Source organism: Schistocerca nitens, chromosome 2 (assembly GCF_023898315.1).
Source record: "Schistocerca nitens isolate TAMUIC-IGC-003100 chromosome 2, iqSchNite1.1, whole genome shotgun sequence".
NCBI lineage: Eukaryota > Metazoa > Arthropoda > Insecta > Orthoptera > Acrididae > Schistocerca > Schistocerca nitens.
In genome coordinates, this window is record NC_064615.1 from 194,667,993 (window position 1) to 194,693,105 (window position 25,113).

At 37.8% G+C, this 25,113-nt stretch overlaps 1 protein-coding gene across 3 annotated transcripts in view; it reads right to left on the reverse strand.

The window, feature by feature from the left end:
* Positions 1 to 25,113, reverse strand: part of LOC126235890 (ATP-dependent DNA/RNA helicase DHX36-like) — a 273,504-nt gene that overhangs the window by 35,091 nt on the left and 213,300 nt on the right. For all 3 annotated transcript variants that reach the window (XM_049944821.1, XM_049944818.1, XM_049944819.1), the window contains exon 16: positions 7,165 to 7,320. In XM_049944821.1, the coding sequence (XP_049800778.1) occupies positions 7,165 to 7,320 (156 nt within the window). The remainder of the gene's footprint in view (positions 1 to 7,164; positions 7,321 to 25,113) is intronic.

Sequence of the window (25,113 nt, forward strand, 5' to 3'; positions counted from 1 at the left end):
TTTCAGGAATGAACTTCCCACAGGAAACGACTGTTTGAGGACAGGAGGTACTTTCTTTGATTTAACAAAAGCATTTGATTGTGCAGATCACGATATACTTTGCATAAGCTGGAACATTTCAGCATTAGCAAAAAGTATAAACAGTGATTCACTTTACATCTGGAAAGTAGGAAGCTGAAGGTTGTCCCTCACTGTCAACACCGAGCAAAGCAGCGCAGTGGATAGCGCACTGGACTCACAATCAGGAGGATAGCAGTTCAAATCCCTGTCTGGCATCTAGATTTAGGTTTCCCATGATTTTCCTAAATCACTTTAGGCAAATCCCACAATGATTCATTTGAAAAGGACATGGCAGATTTCCTTCCCCATCCTTCTGTAACCCAAGCTTGTTCTATGTCTTCAATGACCTCAATGTCAATCAGACATTAAACTCATATCTTTCTTCTATTGTTCCATTGTCAACAAACAGGGAAGAGACTTGCATGACTGGGGTCACGTAATGTATAAGAGGGAGGAGGGGGGGATTGGGGGTGGGGGGTGGGAGACCATACCATTCCTTTCTTAGTCCATTGTTTTTTCTTGATATGTATATATCGATGATCTGCCAATAAACTTGGACATTCAACTCAAAAAATCAAAAAAATTTTCTCTTTCAGGTGACAGGACAAATCGAAGGAACCAGAGTTTGTTGAGAGTTTCAGGAGCATTGTGCAATAATGGACAGACCCAGGGAAAATGAATACAGTAGAAGACTACTGGGTAGATTTAAAAGAGAGAAAAAAGTGAAGACTGCGGAGGATCATGTAGGTAAACATACAAAGACTAGTGAGATTCCCTGAGTAATTGAATTACACTGACAAATGGAGAAAACACAAAAATGCAGCAGGCAATAGGGAACACAGGTATCTAAAAAATGAGACTGACAAAATGCAAAATGGCTAGAGGTCAAATGCAAGAAGCACACACAACTAGGAGAAAGACACATGAAAATCATGGAGTCCTTTTGAGAAAAAGGAGCAACTGTACGGATATCAAGAGCATAGATGGCAAGACAGTACTAAACAAAGAATGGAAAGCTCAAAGATGGGGAAGGAATGTACAGACTATCTATATAAGGGAAACAAATTTCAGGACAGAGAAGAGTAAGTAAGTGAAGTAGAGATGGGAGATATGATATCGCGAAGAAGAATTTGACAGAGCACTGAAGAACCTACTGTATTTACTCGAATCTAAGCCACACTCGAATGTAAGCCACACCTGAAAAATGAGACTCGAAATGAAGGAAAAAAAAAAAATATTCCCGAATCTAATCCGCACCTGAAATTTGAGACTCGAAATTCAAGGGGAGAGAAAAGTTTTAGGCCGCACCTCCAAATTGAAACAAAGTTGGTCCATTGTAATATGAGACACAATTTAGGTCGAACGAATGATGATACAGCTACAGTAGTTTGGTTCGAGTCGTAAGCTTAGCAGTTAAGCTTTACCAGGTAGCCATTGCTATGTGTCAAGTGGTCCTTCAGTATTTATACAGGTGCCCTTCCTTTTTCACGTACTTCGTCTGGTTTGAATTGATTGCTTATTTTTCTTTGATCTGATAAGTACCGTTCTCTTTGTTATAGGTGTTTACATCACTCTAAGCTGAAAATGCATTACTGTACTGAGTCATGCATTGTTTGTCGCATTCTGATAATGAGTGTTTACGACGTGTCGCCGCTCGTGGCATGGCTTGCTTTTGTGCACGCTACCGCCGCTTACAATTTTAAAAAAGGAGAGAGAGAGGAATCATCTCATTAGCGAAACTATGGCAAGAGACTGCTATTTGTTGTTACTTACACTGCTGCTTTCTTTGATATTGATCAACAAGAACCAAATAATATACAGCGTATGACAGAAGATGTTCTGAACGAGAGTTTAGCGAAAATTTTTCTCCGTTTGAAAATCTTTGCAGATACCTCTTTAGTACATTACATTCTGCACTGAAATTAGAGTCATCATAGATTTAAAAATCTAGTCAATTGCCGTGCTTCATTTCTGACTGTATCACTATTAAGCATAAGAATAATACGAATATAAACATGACATGATATGTATATTCTTCCGCGTTTGCTGTTGTCTCACTCTAGTTTTGTAGTTTATTAGGCAGATAGGATTTGAATGAGTTAGCAGCAAACACAAAAGAATACATGGCAAAATGTTTATATTCGTATTATTCTTATGGTGAAGAGAATACTGCATGTGATTCACAATTCATAAAAGTTCCTATAAGGAAAAAATCCAGAACGTAGAGTTGGCCATATTGACAAACATCCCAAACAGTCTTGCCAGTCGGATTTTCGTAATACACTGAAATGCTGCTACATTCGAAGATGGACAATACGGAATTTGTATTTACTTCGTTGGATAATGTATAAAAATGCAGTGGTCGAAACTCGAGGTGGAGAAAAAAGCTCGTCTTCCATCTTTGTGCCTGCAAAGCATGCCTGGCATAGCGCTACATATATTCGACGGCAGAAGTTAGTTATGGCGGCACCTACCAACAGTTTTCAGAACTTCCGCTTACTTTGCACTCGATTCTAAGCCGCAAGCGGTTTTTTGGATTACAAAAACCGAAAAAAAAGTGCAGCTTATATTCGAGTAAATACGGTAACCAGAAACAAGTAGAGTAGAGTAGATGACTTTTCAGAATAACTGAAAACCATGGGAGAGCCAGGCGTGACAAATTTATTCCACATGGTATGCAAGATATCCGAGACGGGTGAAATTCACTCAGATTTTAGGAACAATGTAATAACTAGGTGTCTTTGGCTAGAATGTGCCATACAACATTATAAATAAGTTAAGTAAAGCAGAAAATAATAAAATAAACATGACTGGAGTGTGAAACAGGACTGCATTGAAATGACAGAAAGGAGTGAATACCATACATTAACATGAAAGTGGAAAAAGATAAAACACTGTAAGAGAGAAAATGCTGAAAAACAGTTCCCCACATGCTATTGGGTGAGTAACATTTATGTTCAGAAACTAGAGATTCAAGTCTGGCGATATATATGGTATATCATTATTAATAGCAAAAACTGATACAAGAGTGTATTTTGAACCCAAGTAGATACGGATTTAATCAGAAAGTATATATTTCACTTATGTTTGTACTAACTAAGGCAGTGATTCGTACTGGAATCAATGGTGGCTTGTAACCACAAATATGCAATTATCTTGCAAATTGTTCATTTGCAGACTCATGATTGCTGAAATGTTTTTCTTCTATTATTGAGTATTTTTACCCATGTCAATTTTTACTATTAATCATGATACAAGGACGAATCTGAAACTAATGCCTCATTTTTTTGTGTTGACTTCAAGTGTGTGAGTCAGATTATGTTGGTGCTTACTAATCTTCTAACCTTCTTGTTAACATCCTCTTAGTGTCACTTCGAGAATGATGTTCAAAACTGTGGTGCACATAAAGCAAATGTGTGTCATTGGATCATTGGACTCCCCTTCCCTGGAAAAAATGTGCCAACTGAGATCCATCAACACTTGCTGAAAGTGTACAGAGATGATACAGTAGATGTGAGTAATGTGAGGTAGTGTTTATGGATCTGCATGACAAGCCACATTCAGATTAACTGTTGTCCCTCAAAGTTGAACAGTGCCTTAATCAACTCACCTGTGATGATTGGCAGATTACAATGAAGGAATTGTGTGCATAGCTGAAAGTCTGTTGTAATGCCTTAGACATAATGTTACACAGCTTTGGTTATTGCAAAGTGCATGCAAGGTAGGTCCTGCAGATGTTAACCCAAACATTTTTTTTGTTTTGTTTTTGTATGGGAAGGAAATTTGTTGGGACCTGCTGGAATACAAGGGTGAAGGTAAAAACTTTCTGAATGCCAACATCATTCACAGTGAGACATGGAGTCACTGCTACAAGCCAGAATCCAAAAGACTGTCCATGAAGTGGTGATATGTGAATTTTCCAACAATGAAGAAGTTAAAGCACAACCATTAGTAGGCAAAATGATCTGCAGTCATTTGGGGTAGGTAGGGTATGGCTCTTTTGGAAGTCATGGAAGCTAAAGGGATTGTCAAATCCGAACAGTATGACACTGACTAGGCTGAAAGCCTGAATTTCCAGGGTCAAGCCACAGAAAATGATGAACTTCTGCTTGGAGCATAATAATGTCAGGATCCTTAACCATTTTGTGACTATGGAACTCATTCCCGAACTTGGCTGGACTTTCCTATCCTGTCGCCTGTACAGTCCTGATTTAGCAGCTTCAGACTTCATCTTTTTGGCCCTATGAAAGATGGGCTGTGTGGCCAACATTTGCCAGACTCAGATGCTGGTGTCAAATATGTAAGACAGTTGCTATCCTCAGCTGGTTCAGGTTTTTACATGCACAGCATGCAGGATTTCTTTCGTTTTTGGCAAAAATGAAAAAAAAAATTAATAAATAATTAAAAAAATAAAAATTAAAAAAATTAAAAAATCCCAGATTATTCCCAGATACCCCATTTAAAAAATATGCTTTTTCCCAAGCGAAAATACATTTTTTTCTGTGCTAAGTGACAGTAGGTTTTCTGTAGATTTTTCCCTGGGATCTAAAACTTATCAATTCTTTGAATGGTTAACATTTTATATACACTGGCATAGAACTTCCCAGGAAAAGAAAGATGGGGAAGAGAAGTTTTGGAAAGACTTTTGATGGAAAAAAAGGAGAGAAGTTTTGGAAAGACCTTCGATGTGCAGCAACATATACACTGCATATTTTCATATTTCAAAAGTACAAATTCGAATTGCACCAAAAACAGCACGTTAGCTTCCAGAGCGTTGAAATCAAGATTGCGATGTCCTTTTGTAAACCAGTCATATGCCACGTGATCTCACCAGCCGATGACAGCATATATTCAGAGCACAGGACACGTATTATAGTTGGCCAACGGCAAGATCACTGTTACGTAGCACGAACACACGAAGAGGAAAAGTAAACAGTTTATATTAATATGCATAGTATAGCTACAAGAAAAGCTAAGCTTTCACATGTAATATTGATCTTTTTTTTTGCGTTAGTTATACTTTAAGATACATCACACAAATCTGCCAGTAAATTTAAAATAATGACATAAATGTCTGGTCTTCTGGGCTCGAAATTCTTGTTAAGTGGCTGGTCCTTGAAGTGTTCAGTTTTAAACGCTCTGTGATTTAAGAAATTCATCACACTTTCTCACATGTAACATAATTCATCTTGCATAAAAAGAAATTTACTTTGAAATTAACGCTTTTTGAACCACTGTTCGCAATACTATCTGGAATCTGTTAGTAAACAGATTTGATTTAGCAGTTGCTAGAGAGCGCCAGAAAACGGGCACTATTGCGTGTGCGCAGCTGTAATGGTGTAGGAAGCCAGCATGTTCAATGTATAAAGCACTAAGAGAGCTTACATTACACCATAAAAGAAACAGATCAGAGGATACTCCAAGAGTATCACAATTCCGTAAACCATATTAAAACGCACCATACTAAAATGCAAAATTCAGCTTGAAGTGCACATTGGTTTTTTCCAGATTCACAACGAAGTAGGTCCCATCTGATATTGAGCATTTCAGAGGTTTTTGGATGTAAATTTTCTTGGAGTGCCAGTACTGTATGATCTCATTTTTGGTTCTTTATTGTGGTATAATGTCATACATGGCAGTAGATGAAAATGTGCACTTCAAATTCAGCGAACACTTGGAACTAGCCAATACTGTGAATGAAACACTTCATTTTAAATAAAATGATTGCCTCAGCGGAAAAGTTAATAAAGCCAAATTTCTTTAACAAACTTGCAAAAATAACTTCATTGCTCTGCAAGACTTTTAATGTTTGATTGCTAATAACTTGGAAATAAAATAAAATCAGAAAACTGAAACTAATAACATATTTTTGCCCTCCATAATTACGTGAATGTATTTTAATTCACTCGATAGATCCCGGACACAGAAATCCGTTTTGTTTTCATTTGACATGGGAGCTGTAAACGAAGAGAAGCAGCATGCGCCAATCTGGCAGCTTGGGCGTGCGAGAAAAATTTTTCTTGTTTGCATCTGGTTGCTTGCTGCTATTGCTGATACAGCTAACAGCCACACTTCAAGTAGCAGGAAGCGGGAGAAGGTACTGCTCATACACAAGTCAACTGCGCATCACATGATCCAGCTGGCAACTGGTCAAACGAACCTGATGTAAGCAGTTGTGATGTCATGCTCCTAGAAAGCAGTTTATTGTTACGAAGTATTACATAGTCTTCACCCTACAGCCTTTGACATACTTTTGCTGTTTTGTTGTTTTAAATGGTGCATTTCCTTTACCACTAAAGTTTTATTTTTTTTCCCCCTCGTTTACATTTTATTGCTGCAGTATCATTCTCCAGTAGCAGGATGCAGTAACACTCTTTGCTAGAGAATCAATTCTTATCAGTCAAAATTACAAAAATTTAACTGAAAGCTAAAACAATGAAAAATTCTTGGAATTCCAAAAAATTCCCGGGTTTTTCCTGGTTTTCTCCCAGATGAAAAAATTCCCGGGTGTTTCCTGGATTTCCCGGGTCATATACACCCTGTTAATGAATGGAAGTAATCAGATGGAAAAATGGTGGTATGAAAAAAAGAATGTTTTATTTAACAGTGCTATTGGCGTTCTGTATCAATTTGTAGTTTCCACGAAAATAAATGGGAACCTTTGGTTTTGAAAGGGCTCTCATTCACCCACATATAATTTGCTGGAAGAAATGACAGCTGAAGATTACTAAAATATCACAACAATGGGAGACCTGACTTAGGACTGCTGTGTAGCAGGAGTGCCCACAACATACAAATTAGATTCTGTTTTTCTTCCACAGACCCAAAAAATGAGATGATTCTCGTGGGTATGGAACATGATTTTGTTTTCTTCTAAATTAATAGGCAATGTGTTTCACTTGAAATACATTTGAAAGAAGCTGAAATTGGTGAGAATCATAATCAATTTGCACAATTTATTGTATCAACAAGGCATACTGCTCACACTGTTATTATTTGTTAGAATTGTCATAGTTGACATTATCACTGCAACAATATTTATTAACTACATGTACACAAACTATCATCAAGAACAGAAAGTTATTGCTCTGTGTGGTGACGTACCTGACAATGGCAACATTAGGATACAGACCAGCGCATACAATGGCCTTGATAAGACTGCGGTTATTGGAGTGAATATTGGCTCTCCCATCCTTTGGATCAGCCGTCGCAAGAAAATTCATCTCGTATAAATGCTCTGCAAACTGCTTTTTCATATTCCTTTCAAACATAAAATTGTTCTGTCAATCACAAGCATCAGGCACTAGAAAATACATTAAATATACGGAAATATAAGGAAGATTCAAAATTAAAAATATACACACATTGGTGCATCTTGTTACTGAACATCTATCTGTAGTACCTTAGTGTTCAACATTAGATGCAAATGAGTAGAACACAGTTGCACACAAACTGCTAATCTAAGAGAGAGTGGAACAACAGAACATATTACTTAGGGAGTGTGTATGTAGTTATCAGATCTTTTCTATATCTCACACCATCTTCTTCAGTGTTGACATCAATCTGATTTCTAGCTCCATACCAAGTGCACAATAAGCAGTGCATCTGTCATCTGCCATATCTTTCACAGCCTTATGATAAACGTATCTTTCAAATGCTGACTGAATCCACAGGCAATCTCAACAGTAGCTACCAATCCTGATCAGACCTACTGCACTTCAATCATTATGAGAGCCCCTGTCAGAATACTCACATCATGCACCAGCTGATGTGCAACTACTTGTAATGAGAAATATCGCAAGAGCACTAGTCATGGTGAAGGTTTACATAAATATAATATCAGTGTTCAAAAAACTTTGCCTTAAGAGCACATAGGTGGCTGGCTGACAAACTCATCATGCTGAAACAGTTCATACAAAAATATTTGTTTCCTGCTGTGCTGCTCTTATACAGAATTCTGCTGGAAGCATTAAAAAGAATTCTTCAAGCCTTAATAAGTTATAGTTTACTGGGCAATAAGTGTTACTCAAAGTTCAAAACACCACATATCAATTACATACTGAGCATCAATCTTTACTACCGACAATACTGTATCAACTCCAATCAACTCTAATGCCAACTCTTCACAATGACAATAACTCACTCTTAAATTATAACTGTACATAGAGATTAAGTTGGAGTGTACTTATATCAACACTTCAAAAATTATTTCATCATGGTTAAGTCATATCATTCATGTTAGCATAATTTATCTAATAACATGATATTTGTAACACACATATCCTTGTATCTCTTAGTAGTAAGTATGCATTTTTAAATATTATTTTAAAGTAGTCTTGCTCTTTTAGAGTGGAATTTAAACAGTGTTCATTATTACAGTTTTATATAAACAATTAAATTTTAAACTAACTTCAAATTACTGGTTATTAGATAAGTTGAACCATATTGTTTTAATCAAGAACTTGGTATTTTAAATAACTATAGGCCACTGTTCAGATAAAAGTTTATTAGCAGGGACAAAACTTTTAAAGCATGTGGTACTATGAAATTTGAAATACAAAGTTCTTCTGTAAAATAAAATTTCCTCCCAAAATTATGCAATCATCATCATCATCATCATCATCATCATCATCATTGTACCCTAGGAATGATATCGGAGGAAAAGGAGATACTTCACGTTTCTATTTCTTATATTGTTCAAACAATCCTGGATGGAAGGATGACTATATTACAGAAAGGGTACATTGTTACTCGCCATATAGCGGAGATGCTGAGTCACAGATAGACACAACAAAACGACTGTTAACAAGTAAGATTTCAGCCAAAGACCTTCTTCCGAATTATACAAAACACACATTCACGCAAACGCAACTGACACACACGTGACCACTGTCTCTGGCTGCTGTGGCCAAGAGTCTGGCCTTGGGCAGCCAGACGCAGTGGTTGTGTGTGTGTGTGTGTGTGTGTGTGTGTGTGTGTGTGTGTGTGTGTGTGTAATTCAGAAGAAGGCCTTTTGGCTGAAAGTTTATTTGTTAACTGTCTTTTTGTTGTGCCTATTTGTGACTCAACATCTCTTTCGTGTTGTTCACCTATTTATGATGGCACGATGACCACTGAAGTTGAATGGACACAGAGGGTCTGTGCCAGTAAATACTGTGTGCACCTATGTGGGATATCATAAAATCTGAATTATCAATTTTAAAACATTAAGTTATGTACATCGTCTTCATTGATGGTACCCTGGTCATATACTATTAAATGAATGCAGCCTTTTGCCAGCGAATTTTATCCAATGATCAGCTTTATAGAAAAGCACAGTACATTACTGCTATGAAATGGAAAGGTTGGTTGGTTGGTTTTGGGGGAAGGAGACCAGACAGCGAGGTCATCGGTCTCATCGGATTAGGGAATGACGGGGAAGGAAGTCGGCCGTGCCCTTTGAAAGGAACCATCCCGGCATTTGCCTGGAGCGATTTAGGGAAATCACGGAAAACCTAAATCAGGATGGCCGGACGCGGGATTGAACCGTCGTCCTCCCGAATGCGAGTCCAGTGTCTAACCACTGCGCCACCTCGCTCGGTTATGAAATGGAAACACAATGGTGTGAAAGTAAATTAATGTGTTCAACAGAATGATGTACTCCCAACTGGAAGATGGGAAAATACATCCTGGGAACCTTGGCTGAAATATTCATTAATTATGTTCCGAGGAATTTAAACAGACAGCTGACAAAATCATTTAATTCAAATGTTATGTTAATGACAAATTAGTCCTACTGAATGGTAAAGAGGGAGACATTGGTAATGTGCACTAACAACTACATAATACGCATAACAACATCAAATTCACCAATGAAGTAGAAGTAAATAACTGTATTAACTTTTTGGATATTACAATAAAGAAAAATGCACAATTTTTGATTTTTTTTGGAAACCAACAACTACAGACAATTAATCAGTAATGGGTTGTACCATTCAGTAATCCATAAAAAAAGGCATATTTCATGCAATGATATGAAGAATGATGAATCTTCAACTTGTTGAAGACAAGCTTAACAAAGAAGTTTAGCCAAAGCCATTGATTCTGAACAAAAAAATGATTAATCAAATGTACTAACTACAATTTAAAATTAAGCAAAAGGCAGCCAAAAAAGATATTACTCTAGAGAGACAAATGACTACACAGAATACTAATTCTGTAGTCCCCCATATCATGGTAACATTTCAAACAAAATAGCCAAAGCTTTGAACTATGAAAATCAAAATCGTATTTCACACTGAAAATGATATAACAAGTATTATAAGACACATTGCCCATGGAATGAAATGATTAAATAAATCAGGAATAAATAAAACTGGATGTGACGATTGTAAAGTGATACATATACCGAGTTGACAAAAGTCAAGGGACAGCGATATGCACATATACAGATGGCAGTGTACCATGCATACAAGGCATACATTGCCAGTGCATTAGCGAAGCTGTTATTTATACTCAGGTGATTCATGTGAGAAGGTTTGTGACATGATTATGACCACACAACAGGAATTAACAGACTTTGAGCATGGAATGGTATTTGGCGCTAGATGCATGGGACATTCCATTTCAGAAATTGTTAGGGAATTCAATATTCCGATAGCCATAGTCAAGAGTGTGACGAGAATACCACATTTCAGGTGTAACCTCTCACCAAGGGAAAGGCAGTGGCTGACAGCCATCACTTGGAGTGGTTTTCTTGTTGGTTTATGGTTTTATGTAGCTGCTGGCTCACTCCTTGTAGCTGAAACTGTCAGAACACTTCATGAGATCTGTCGCCTGATGTAACATTTACTGTATTTACGGTTTTCTTTTAATCTGGTCGCCATAGTTGATTCTCTTGAAGTAGAGTTCCTGCTAACCAGTGCCTCTGAAATCCATGTACAGCTGAGGAAAGGATGTATAGCCGAGGAAAGGCTCGACTTCTTCATGTTCTGCAGCTGTTACTGGAGCAAAAGAAGATAACTTCTACTCAACATCACAAAAAAGCATATGCACTACTTTCCTTTTACAAGCAAATATTTCCTTGAATGGGTATACAGATCACTGGTGTGACTTGTGAACTGGAGTAGAACACAGCTTTAAGTATGATACATGCCTCGAAGGCTCAATATGTCAATCCAGATTACAATATACAGGGTGTATCAAAAAGAATCATCCTATTTTAAAAAAATCATAACTATTACGTTATTTGAGATATGTGCGTGAACAACATACTGTTGGAAAGAGAAAACTCTTGGGTTTTGCATGGTTCTCACTAAGTATCACTGGCATCTGGAAGTGCAAGAATTTTTAAATCAAAGGATTACTGAATGATGGATCAGTCACACTGGGCCAAATGGTTCAGCCTTAGGGTTTATAAAAAAAACTCTGTTTATGTGCCTCCGTTACCAACAACAATGAATGAGCCGAGACATCGGATAACAGCAGCTGTGGAAGCTGTAACTCAAGACATGCTCACTGCATGTGTGAGAATAACTGGAATACAGCATTGACATATGCCATGCATCTAAGGAGGGCACATTGAACACCTATGAAAAGATACGAAAAAAAAAAAAAAAAACTTTTTGAATTTGCCGTTCATCAAGAAACAAATTTCATTGCATATGTTTAATAGTTTCAGAAATATATATGTGCCAAATCAGATGATTCTTTTTGATGGACCCTGTATTTCATTTTTTGACAATATAATGTAATTGGATAGATAAAAAAATCTACTCAGCAAGCAGTGGCAGAACATGCATATAAAAGGAGGCTAAAATTATGCAAGCTTTCAGAGCCAATGGCTCCTTCCTCCGGCATAAGGGTTGAAGGGGAAGGAAGAGGGGTGAAGGAAAAGGACTGGAGAGGTCTAGGAAAAGGGGTAGATTTCGGGAAAGTCATTCAGAACCGCAGTTCAGAGAAAACGTTTCAGACGGGGTAGAAGGAGACACTGATTGTTGGGAACTGCACTGGACGAGATTTGGAAAACTGAGAGCTTAAAGGTGGAAGACAGGGTAATATGCAAGACAGAGATTACTGCTAAAACACTATGCTTGAGTTAATAACAATGATAAGGTACGTGCACCATCCATAACAGAGGTGGGAGGGGGACAGTGAAAAATATACAGGTAAGAAACTAAAAGAGGTAGGAAACTAAAATGGAATGAAAAAAGGAATAGTTACTCAGTTATTCTGAAGAAATGCTGAGACGGAAGAAATTATCGTAAATTAAGGCCAGGTGGGTGGCGAGAACCAAGGACAAGTTGTAGCGCTAGTTCCCACCTGTGCAGCTCTGAGAAACTGCTGTCAGGGGGGGAGAATCCAGATGGCACATGTGGTGAATCAGGCACTGATGTCACGACTGTCATGTCGTAGATCATGCTCTACAACACAATACTGTGTGCTTCATGTCTGTTCATCCTAACGGCTACCTTGTTGGTAGCCATACTAATGTAGAAGACCAAACAGTGTTTACATAACAGCTGGTACACTGTGTGTCATTTCACAGATGTTCCTCCCTTTGATAGTATATTTTTTGCAAGTTACAGGGCTAGCGCAGATGGTGATGAGAGGGTGCATAAGCTAAATCTTAAGGTCACAGGGGCAGAAGCTGTAGATTAGAGAAATGGGTGCAGTAGTACTACAGGGTCTGACCAGTTTAAGAGAAGCCTAAAGGATTTATTGGTGGACAATTCCTTCTACTCCATTGATGAATTTCTCAGTACGACCAGTGTGTGTGTGTGTGTGTGTGTGTGTGTGTGTGTGTGTGTGTGTGTGTGTGTGTGTGTGTGTGTGTAAGTACAGTCTAACTCAGGGGTCTCCAAACTACGGCCCGCGGGTCGAAACCGGCCCGCGTTAGCTGGCCGGACATCCCCGGTATCTGGCCTGCCAAATATTTGAGGTGGTACCTATACTGCCAACAATTGAGTTTCGAGGCTTATTGCGACCAATACACCGCGACATTGTCGGAGCTCTATCTTTACAAAGCGGAAGGTCATGGATAACTTGTGGCTATCCAAAAAGACAGACCATTCTCTGTGCGATAGTGGAAAAAAAAAAAATAAATAAATAAATATAGAACGGTTAACAGACTAGTTTGGCGAAAACATTTTAAGTAAAAAAATTCTTTGCATTTTATTCTACTCACGAGTCTGGTGCAAGTCTTTCAAATGGACGCCACTTTGGCGACTAGCCTTAGTAATCAATCATTATGGAAGATGCTTCTTAAGCGAGGTTTCACTTTCTTTTGATTATGTTGTAAAATACACATAGCAAGTAAATCGTATAAAATATTTTTATTTAAAGGCAATTTAAAGAAAATACAATACCTGGTGTACATAATGATATTGGATATTTAGTAACTGATGTATACAAATACCTGTAATTAATTTATATCTTGAAAACTCACAGTGTTAGAGTATTCACGTAAAGAAATTTAACATCTTAGTGATAATTAGTGACTTTTATGTAGCTGTAACTTTCCTTTCATAATTAGCTCCAGTTGTGGATCAAGTTTACTGGTAGAGATAATCATCAGCGACTTCAAATGCCCATCACTTAATTTTGATCTGTAAATACTTTTTGCATGTTTCATTTTGTAGAAAGCTTTGTCACACAAATAAGTAGTGCCAAAAGCGGAAAAAAATCCACGGGTAAATTTAAGTAAATTTGGAAAATATGTGGATGGAAGACACTTACAAAATTCCAGTAATGTTGACTTTGAATGTTTTTCTTTAAAAAAGTTGCTACATTGCAAATCAATAATTTCAAACTGAAGTTCTGCTGGTAACGCTTCTATATCGACGTCAAAGGGATTTTGAAATATCTTGATATCATTTGAATTTGCATTGATGTCTCAAAAACGTGAGTCAAAATTAATTTTTAAAGCGCCCAAAGCTTCAATTGCGAAAGTTACAGGAAACGGAATCTCACTTTGCTGACTGAATGTTTGGCATGTATTAAAATGCGTGAAGCATACTTTGTTCAACTGAGATTGAAACAAAGCAATCTTTTGTCGAAAGGACTTAACATGCATGTATAAATCAGGCAGAAGCTGGTTTTCACCTTGCAATTTTAAATTAAGGTCATTCATATGTTCAGTTAAGCCTGTATAAAATGCTAGCTTCCATAATCACTCACCGTTCCATAACTAAGCCAGAGGGCGATTCCTTTCGTTCAAAAAAATTTCAATTACTGTTCGGAGTTCACAAAAACGGGTCAAAACTTTACCGCAGCTAAGCCAGCCCACTGCAGTATAATATGGCAAGTCGCTTTCCTCAATATCTTCAAGAAACTCGCGGAACTGGCGATGACTGTGTGCATCGGACCTGATATAATTAACAACTGAAATAACTGGCTTTAAAACTTCTGACATATCTAAATGTTTTCCACACAAAGACTGTTGGTGAATAATACAATGCACCACTAACGGTTTTGAGCCACCGTCATTTTCTACGGTCTTAGAAAGGAGAGCAACAACACCTTTATTTTTCCCACACATGTTTTTGCCACCATCAGTTGTAATACTTTTTAATTTCTTCCACTGAAGACTGTTTTTATGAACTGCCCTTTCAACTCCTTTAAAAATATCTTCACCGGTTGTCGTCCCGTGAATACTGTGAACATCAAGTATCTCTTCATACACTTCATAATTTTTGTCAATCCCTCGAATAAATAGTAGTACTTGAGCAGTATCTGATGCATCTGTTGACTCATCCACGGTCAAAGAGCCAGTCTAAGTTTTGATTTTTGTCACGCAGTTGTGCTGATATATTTTGTGCAATGTCATCTATTCTTCGAGCCACAGTGTTTGCCGACAAACTTACGTTTTTAAATACGAGGGCAGTTCAATAAGTAATGCAACACATTTTTTTTCTGAAACAGGGGTTGTTTTATTCAGCATTGAAATACACCAGGTTATTCCCCAATCTTTTAGCTACACAACACTATTTTTCAACGTAATCTCCATTCAATGCTACGGCCTTACGCCACCTTGAAATGAGGGCCTGTATGCCTGCACGGTACCATTCCACTGCTCGATGTCGGAGCCAACGTCGTACTGCATCAATAACTTCTTCATCATCCGCGTAGTGCGTCCCACGGATTGCGTCCTTCATTGGGCCAAACATATGGAAATCCGACGGTGCGAGATCGGGGCTGTAGGGTGCATGAGGAAGAACAGTCCACTGAAGTTTTGTGAGCTCCTCTCGGGTGCGAAGACTTGTGTGAGGTCTTGCGTTGTCATGAAGAAGGAGAAGTTCGTTCTGATTTTTGAGTCTACGAACACGCTGAAGTCGTTTCTTCAATTTCTGAAGAGTAGCACAATACACTTCAGAGTTGATCGTTTGACCATGGGGAAGGACATCGAACAGAATAACCCCTTCAGCGTCCCAGAAGACTGTAACCATGACTTTACCGGCTGAGGGTATGGCTTTAAATTTTTTCTTGGTAGGGGAGTGGGTTTGGCGCCACTCCATTGATTGCCGTTTTGTTTCAGGTTCGAAGTGATGAACCCATGTTTCATCGCCTGTAACAATCTTTGACAAGACATTGTCACCCTCAGCCACATGACGAGCAAGCAATTCCGCACAGATGGTTCTCCTTTGCTCTTTATGGTGTTCGGTTAGACAACGAGGGACCCAGCGGGAACAAACCTTTGAATATCCCAACTGGTGAACAATTGTGACAGCACTACCAACAGAGATGTCAAGTTGAGCACTGAGTTGTTTGACGGTGATCCGTCGATCATCTTGAACGAGTGTGTTCGCACGCTCCGCCATTGCAGGAGTCACAGCTGTGCACGGCCGGCCCGCACGCGGGAGATCAGACAGTCTTGCTTGACCTTGCGGCGATGATGACACACGCTTTGCCCAATGACTCACCGTGCTTTTGTCCACTGCCAGATCACCGTAGACATTCTGCAAGCGCCTATGAATATCTGAGATGCCCTGGTTTTCCGCCAAAAGAAACTCAATCACTGCCCGTTGTTTGCAACGCACATCCGTTACAGACGCCATTTTAACAGCTCCGTACAGCGCTGCCACCTGTCGGAAGTCAATGAAACTATACGAGACGAAGCGGGAATGTTTGAAAATATTCCACAAGAAATTTCCGGTTTTTTCAACCAAAATTGGCCGAGAAAAAAAATGTGTTGCATTACTTATTGAACTGCCCTCGTAAATTAACTTTTTCTGGACACATTTCTTCTGTTGTTGCAATAATGCAGTTCTTAATTAATTCACCGTTGGTAAATGGCTTACACTGTTTCGCTACTAAATGAGCCACACGAAAACTAGCACAAGTTGCTGCATGTTGTTCAGCATTTACTTTCTTTAACAGCGACTGCTGGGTTTTTAGTTGGCGTTTCAGAGACTCATACATTTCTAATCGTTCGCATCCTGTAAACTTGGAGTAATTCTGAGAGTGCTTAGTCTCATAATGACGTTTCATATTGTATTATTTGAAGACTGATATTGCTTCATTGCAAGTAATACACATTGGTTTGTTGCTTGACTCCACCACGAAATATTGACATTCCCACTGCTCTTTAAAAATTCTACATTCACTGTCAACCTTTCCTTTCTTTCCCATATTTGTACAGAACTTCACAAAAGATTGTAACCTGAAAATAAAATTGTGCTATTTAATACTAGTAAAACTAGGGAGTTGTCTGCCTCAACAAAATGCAATGAATTTATTTTTAAGGTACTTTAATTACTAAATTAAATACTCACAATTACACTGTAGTTCCACTAAAAAATACAATGAAAAAATACTCAAGTTGTGCTATACGTATTTCGATTTTCAGATTTTCCTTGTCTCTTCGAATTCAAACTTTGAATTGTCCCACACTTCGTCGTCTCACCTACTAGTACAGCGCATAAAACACTAAAAAACTCATGAGACACTCGCAACATAGACACAATCACACAACAGAACTATCAAATACATGCTCTGGTTGTGCTACTCGCTACAAGACTACATAACTAAACTTATTGTTGCACCTCTTGAAATAACAATGTGTTGACATACTCTACCTCTGTTACGGTTTGCAGTAATAGTGTTGCTAACAATGATTTTGAGATTTCGTTAACTTTGCAGGGCACTTGCGTGAAGAATGTGCAGGGACATACTTTTTTGTCGGTGAAATTTGCCAGAATAAAATACGCCAGAATTTCGGTCAGGTACGTCCACCAATCAAAATTATGTAATTAAATAAAAATCGTAGTTCGTTTCAGTGCTAGCTATTCCCACAACCTTAGATTTTTGCGATTTCATCTTTCCTTTAGCCTTACATTACGGTGATCATGGAGTGCTAGGGTGCTTTAATCCCACTAGGTAGATCTTGGCCCTTATGACTTCGTGGAGGAGTCAAAGTGGCCCGCAGACTAAAAAGTTTGGAGACCCCTGGTCTAACTTCCGCACCATTTCAGTGCAGTAATGTGTTCATTGTAAATAAGTATTATAGTAGTTCTATTACATGTTTATTATCTTATAAACAAAAAAGAACTTTTTTTATTTTAAATTCAATGCATTAGTGTTTATAAAATGATTCTTTCATATAGTTGTTATTAAAAGAAAATGACTATCATTCCACTTGGGACCTATGTAAGGTACATTAGCTTATTTGTTTCAGTTGTAAATATTTGTCATGTATTATTTTCTGACGTGTTCGACATTCTGGAGGACCTCCTCACTATGTATCGATTGGAATGAAAGTAAATCTAATCTAATCTAATCTAATCCAACCACCAAATTTTCAGCCAGTTTCAACAGAGGTGCAACTACTGAGGGCATACTTGTACATGGAACAGGTATGTTACGTGTCAGAATATAAGTACTTTGTTTGTAAGCAGATTTAATGTGAACAGAAGAAAGGATTTAGATATTCCAAAACTTTTGACAAATCAGCCTCACCATGAGTCCATATTGCAAAGATGTCATCACTGTATCTAAATGAAGCCAGGGTGTTAAGGCTAATGGATCCCATGAAAACACATTCCAAGCAAACCATGAAAATGTGAGCATAGGAAGGAGCCATCTAGTTCCTGCAGCCACACACCTGATCTGTTTGTACGTCTTCCCCTCAAAGGTAAAGTAGTTGTTCATAAGTATAAAGCTGATTAAGGTGAGCAGGAAGGATGCATAGGTTTAGAATCAGGTAACTGAGGTAATGTCCAGCAGCATTCAGACCATGTAACATAGGGAATGCTGATATAGAGGAAGGTAGCATCAATAGTGACAAGCAAGGTGTCTCGTGGCAGTAGGAGGGGTACAGATTTCAAATGATACAGGAGATAGCTGGTGTCTTTAATATAGGACATAGGTCCTTGTACCATAGGTTACAGGTGTTGATCAACTAAGGTACATATATGTTCCGTGGGTGCTTTGAAGCCAGTCACTGTGGGATGGGCAGGGTAATTGGGTTTGTGGATCTTAGGAAGAAGCCAAAAGATGGGAGTGTATTGTCTGCGTGGGGTAAGAGGTTTTATGGATTGACGTGTCAGTCCTTGTGAGGGGCCTGACACCACTTTTTCAGAACAATGCAGATGAGAAATAGCATTACAACATGCCCTTGGATCTCACAGCCCACCTGACCTTAATTCACGTTAATTTCTTCGTCTCAGCATTTTTTCTCTTTTAAGTGTGTATGCCTTATATTTTGTGACCTGTACATTTTTCCACACTCCCACAAGCCTCAATTAACTCTTGCACGATGTTTTGTCAGTAATGTCTGTTTTGCTTATTACTCAACTTCCATCTACAAGCTCTCAGGTTTGCAAAACTCATCCAGTTCAGTGCTAACAATCAGTCTTTCTATCCCATCCCATTTGATAAGTCTGCCCTGACCAGGAGTTCTGGGCAAGAGTTTTCTGGAACTCTCATCATTTCCTAAACCCCACCAGTCCTTTCCCTTCATCCCTCTTCCTTCTGCCAGATAAAGCCCTGGCTCCAAAAGCTTCTCTCTCTCTCTCTCTCTCTCTCTCTCTCTCTCTCTCTCTCTCACACACACACACACACACACACACACACACACACACGTACTGTCCAGTCACATTAATATGACCAGCTGCTGAAAGTTTGAATAGCCAACTTTCGTAGTGCAGACTGCAATATGTGTAGGAAGAGAGCCAATGAGGATCTGGACAGTACCAACAGCAATGCAGAGCCATGCGCACTCCAGTGCTGTGGCCAGCTGTGCTAGGTTTCTCACTTGAGGAATCATGGGGCATACAGCTCGATTGAGGAGGTCCCACAAATTCTTGACTGGGTTTAAATCCGGGAAGTCTGATGGCTAGGGGAGTACGGTAAAGTCATCCTGGTCTTAGAACCATGCACATACACTGCGTTCCATTGTGCCGCAGGTAGATGCCATTGCGGTGAGACGAAACGAACTGCATGTGGGGGTCTAACCAGCCCCCAAGAATAGATGTATACTTGTGTAAATCCATTGTGCCTTCTACCAGAATGATGAGACCACCAAGAGAATACTACGAAATCATTCTCCAGACCATAACACTCTCTCCTCTGGCCTTGACCCTCCTTAGAATTGTTGCATGGTGTTTGCTTTCAGACGTTTCACATTGTACGTGCCAATGGCCATTTATCTGATGGAGCATAGAAAGTGAATCATCTGAGAAGGCCACCATCACCACTCAGTGGATGTTGTAATGGTCCGCCTAAGTCGTTGATATCTTGCTAATTGCTGTAAACGCACTATTTCACTCCCATTTACGGAGCTTGTTAGCACTTGATGTTAGGTTGGCGCCATTACAATGTATTGTATTGTAGTAATCGCTGCTGCTTGCTGGATCGCTGCTGTGTCTCGATGCTGATGCTGGCTCTAAATCTGGTTGTCTAGGGTTAAAAAAACATGAGGTCCCGTGTTTTTCATGTGCTTTTGATGATAAAGAACGAGCGAAACCAACACGTATGTAAACATCAAATATTTATTACTCTAGTGGCCATATTAATTCCACTGTCCACCAAAGACCATAACACAACACAAAGTAGTACTTCCTTTACATGTTCTTTGCCTTATTTTGCCAAACAATAACACACAAACACACTTCACCAAAGTGACATTCCGACTGCCCCTGACTGCCTCCAACTGTTCTTTCGACCCTTCTCGCTGCTTGTATTTATAACATTGTCAAAGAACTACTAAAAAGAGATATAGTTTATGAGTCACATGTACATCTGTTATCATAATTTGTGCAGAAAAGTTATTAATTTGCATCGAGTGACATAATTTAACATGTTATTAAAATGACAGACAGATTTGGTGACTTGACAGAATAATTCTTTGTTACAAAAAGGCCGTTTTTTAGAAGTTTGTCAACTGACTTCTCTAATTTGCATAAATAAGTAAGTAACATGAATTATTAAGAATTACATTGGTTTTCGTCTAAAATAGGATTGATTACGTGAATACTGAGTGAAAACGCTCCTAGTGAACAAATAGGTTTCACTGGGTGATTTTTATTTAAGGAGATCCAAAATACTTAAGTTGGCTACTATTTTTCGTACTTCATATTAATTATTTAAGATAAACTTAGTGTTTTTCATGATGACATTTGCTGTATCAGTGATCAAGTGATATAAACTTTTGTGTGGGTCAGTTATTCAGTATAATTTAATGGGTTGACTGTTTATGGAGACATGTTGTGCAATCATTGTTAACATACACAATAACTTTTCTATAATCATAAATATTCGTTAAACTGGTTGAATTTGGAAGGGATCGCATACTTCATTAAAGTAAAGCCTTTAATATGTTCCGTTACAATACCCCCCTCGGGTAATATCATTTACAGAATGTTAATGATATTAGCCGACTAGGAAAAATGTGTCAAATGGTTAAAATTTGGAAAAGTACTACAGTGACCGCTACACAGTTTCAAAATGACTTTTTCCGGAAAATATTTTAGTTGTGTTGTTTCAAATGCACTTTGTGTTATGTCAATCAGTATGACAGCATAATAAAAATATTTAGTAATACATGAAAGTAAAAAAAAAATGTTAATCTTTGCTCCCAGTGAGCCACATGGAAAATGATCAAAAACAGACACAAATATATCACATGCGATTTTAAGATATATAAAAAAAATATATATGTAAATTATTTCAAAGTCAGCTCTCATTGAGTCACAGATTAATCAAGATAATAGAAGGAACATAAATATATTACATAGATGGACAGGTCAGATGTCCATAGGAAAAACAATGCAACTGTCTGCTCGTTTTGAGCCACATAAAGGAAATGAAAACAAAGAACATAATTATAAGTATGGACATGATATATAAATACACACACTAGTGAAGTCACATGTATGGATATAATATGCATTTAAAAAAGAAACGAAATATTTAAAAAACTTGTCTCCCATTGAGACACATAGTCAAGACAGTACAAGAACATATGAATACTAAAATTGGACACTTAAATTGGTCACAACATAACACAAACATCAAACTTGGTGAACATCTGATTAGCTGTAGAAAATTGTACACAAATCTTATGCCTCAAAAAGAATAGTAACAAAATGATGGGTCTTGCACAACAATTTTTTCATTGTCTTTTATATTTGGTGCAAGTATGTCCCATATTCAACAATACAAAAAGAAAGTAATAAATGTTTGTCACCTTCTTGCCCATTGCAAGTAAAGAAGATATCACAATATTTAATATTCAATAGTGACAATGAAAATATAAAAACATTGTCTCAGATATCTGGAGCTTCTCCAGGGTCTGTAGTGGTAGTTGCTATTTGACACACCCAGTAAAAATCTTTGCTGGTAAAACACTTTACGGAAAATGGGTAAGTAACTGTATTCAAACAGGGAAATGTGCTTAATCATGTTTATATGGTTTCAATTCAGTGATGTTTCTTAATCCAAATAACCTTCTTGATCTGGGGAAGATTAGTCTATACGCATTAGGATGTGGGCTTTCTTTTATTTCAATTGGACAAATGTCAATGTTTACTTTAACATATAGATAACCTAGCTCAACATCTTTGTCTACTTCAGTATTTTCAAACAATAGATCATTTTCAATTCCTTTAGTTCCTAAGTCTATTTCCTCTTTCCTACACTTAGACACATCCCTCTCTGTTTGCAAATCATTGACATTTAAACATAAACCTTTGTTTTCATCTGTTCCTCTTAACACTGTGTTGTCACTTAACAAACTACTGTTTTCACCCCATTTTTTATAAAGTCCACTACGGATTCTTATCCACCATGTAGGATACAAGGTTGCACTTACCTTTGCTAATTCTTTCCAAAAGGCATCTTTGTTTATACAGTTTCCATAGTTGTTCCACAAAACTTCTAAAAAATTTTCCCCTTTTTCTTGAAAACACACATTTACATTCCATCCGTTTATATTTTCTTTAATATTATTATTATTACCATTCTCATAGATTAGCGTTTCATAGTTCCCAATAGGCAATAGCTTGTCCTCAGATACACATTCCCTAGTCTGCATTTCACTTAAATTAACCTCATTATTACCCATGTTTGTCACATCACTTACCTTTACCACATCGCTTTTCAATTCTACAAATACTTTTATTTCTTCCTCCACACTCTCATCAATAACATCACTTGATTTAGGATCATTATTTAAATGTCCCTCTATTACTTCTTCCTCCTCCTCAACAACAACCCCATCTGCAGTTTCCCCCCTATGATCTGAATCTCAGCAATTGAGTCTGGCTCCATTAAACACTTCGTCATCCCCTTTCTTATCAAATAAACCCCCCAAAATAGATTCTACTTGTGGTGTGTCTGACTTGTTATTCACACCAGTATCCTTTTCAGCCCAACTATGGAACTCTGCAATACCTTCAACTTCTGCACTTTCACTAACTACCTGTGCTTGAACACAGTTTTTATTAACTGTATCACTTTTACTCATAGTATCCCAAAACCTTTTATTAAATTCTAATTTATTCATTCTAACAACTTCAGTATTTTCATGGTAATTACTCTTTACATTGTATCCTCTCCTTTTCCAGTTTCGGTTATGTGTTGTCCTGTCATAATATTGTCTAGCCCCAAAACTACGGACATCTAGTGGGACTGTCCACCGTTTCCCGGCTGGTTTCCTCGGTCTGTCCGTTTGTAGCTGTCGTTTTGTTCACTAGTTTCAACAAACCCCCTTCTATCTTGTTCTCTTCCCCAATACCTATTTCTATCATTCCTGTTATCTCTCCTCCATCCTCCCTCCTGCGTATTGTTTCTGAAATCATTTTCATATCTCCTATCTCCCCTATTTGGAGCATTATTTCCAGAATTTTCAAAGTCTCTCCTCCAATAATAATCTCTATTTACATTCCTGTTCCACCCCCCATACTGGTTGTTGCCAGAGCCAAAACTTTGGTTACTTTCTCTTTCCAAGGCCCTATCTAATCTATCTACAAATTTCAGGAACTCTTCCATTGAATCGTCTGGTCCATGGACCAATTCCCACTGCAGTCTCTCTGGTAATCTTCTTTTTAAAACATCAATTTGTGTCATAATATCAAAAGAGTTATTTAAATGAGCAAGTTTTTTCAATTGATCTCTGCAAAATTTTTGCATTCCCCCTACTTTCCCTCTATACACTGGTCCATTTAGAAATTCTGACTTTAATCTGGCTTGTATGGATTGTGACCAAAATTTGCAAATAAATTTAGCTTCAAACTCTTCAAAAGTATTCCAAGAATCATTATTCTCATTTGCCCAGGATAGGGCCTCCCCTTCTAGAAACCGTTTTACTAACTTAATTTTTATGTTATCTGACATTCCTACAACAAACATATCTTTACATTGGTGAATAAAGTCAATAGGGTGCAGATTTTCACCAGGAAAGCATTTCACTTGGATGTGCCCATACATTGTATTTTGATTGTAAAACATTTGTTTTGACATTAATGCATCTTCCAATTGTCTATATTTAGTGTGTATATTTTCTACTTTTGTGTCTACATTAGTGGTGTACAGGTTGTATTCCTGTTTAAGGTTTTCTGATGTTTTGTCTATTCTCTGATCTAATCTTTCAACTTCAGTATCTACTCTGTTGTAGATGACAGCAATGCTGTCTGTGTTCGCTTGTATGTTTTCATTTAAATTTTCAACTTTAACTTGAAATTCTTTTCTGAAGTGTATCAACTGTTCGCTAGTGTTCTTACTGAGGGTAGTTTTAATTTCCTCACACTTCTCATTGAGATGAGTACTTAATAGATCAAAATCCAAACTTAACTTATCCAGTCTATCTGTGTTTTCTTTAAGTTTCAAACTTACTTGTTCAAAATGGCTTGGTTCAAATGGCTCTGAGCACTATGGGACTCAACTGCTGAGGTCATTAGTCCCCTAGAACTTAGAACTAGTTAAACCTAACTAACCTAAGGACATCACAAACATCCATGCCTGAGGCAGGATTCGAACCTGCGACCGTAGTTACTTGTTCATTTGATTGTTTAAAATCCAAACGTAACTTATCCAGTCTATCTGTGTTTTCTTCACTTGATTGTTTAAGTTGCGAGGTTATTTGAGTTGCAAACTCTGCTAGCCACTCTGTTAAGTTTAATTGTTCACCACCCCCTGGTTCAACTTTTACATTTCCTACGATCTCATCACTCTCAGGTAGAGACATGTTAACAATTAATTATTTTAAATGACAACAACAACAAAATACCTTGCTTTATGTCTATACTATGATGTCGTGGTCGGTGTTCTTGTTGGCTTTCTTCACTTATATTCGGTTTTATTGAAGCTGAAGTCTTGATTGATGAAATCCATTGACATAATCCAGACGTTAATCTTCCGAGCGGTGTGATGATAGTTTTTCGTAGTCGCACAAACACACTTTATTTATTTATTTATTTTTGACATATTTTCACTGTTGCCACAATGCACAAATAAAATTTTTTGGAGTGCCAAGCACTTACGAAATTTATCGCTGCACTATTATCATCGATGCACTTAAAGATCCCGGACGAGCCCCCACTTTTGTAAATGGTCCACCTGGTCGTCGATATCTTGCTA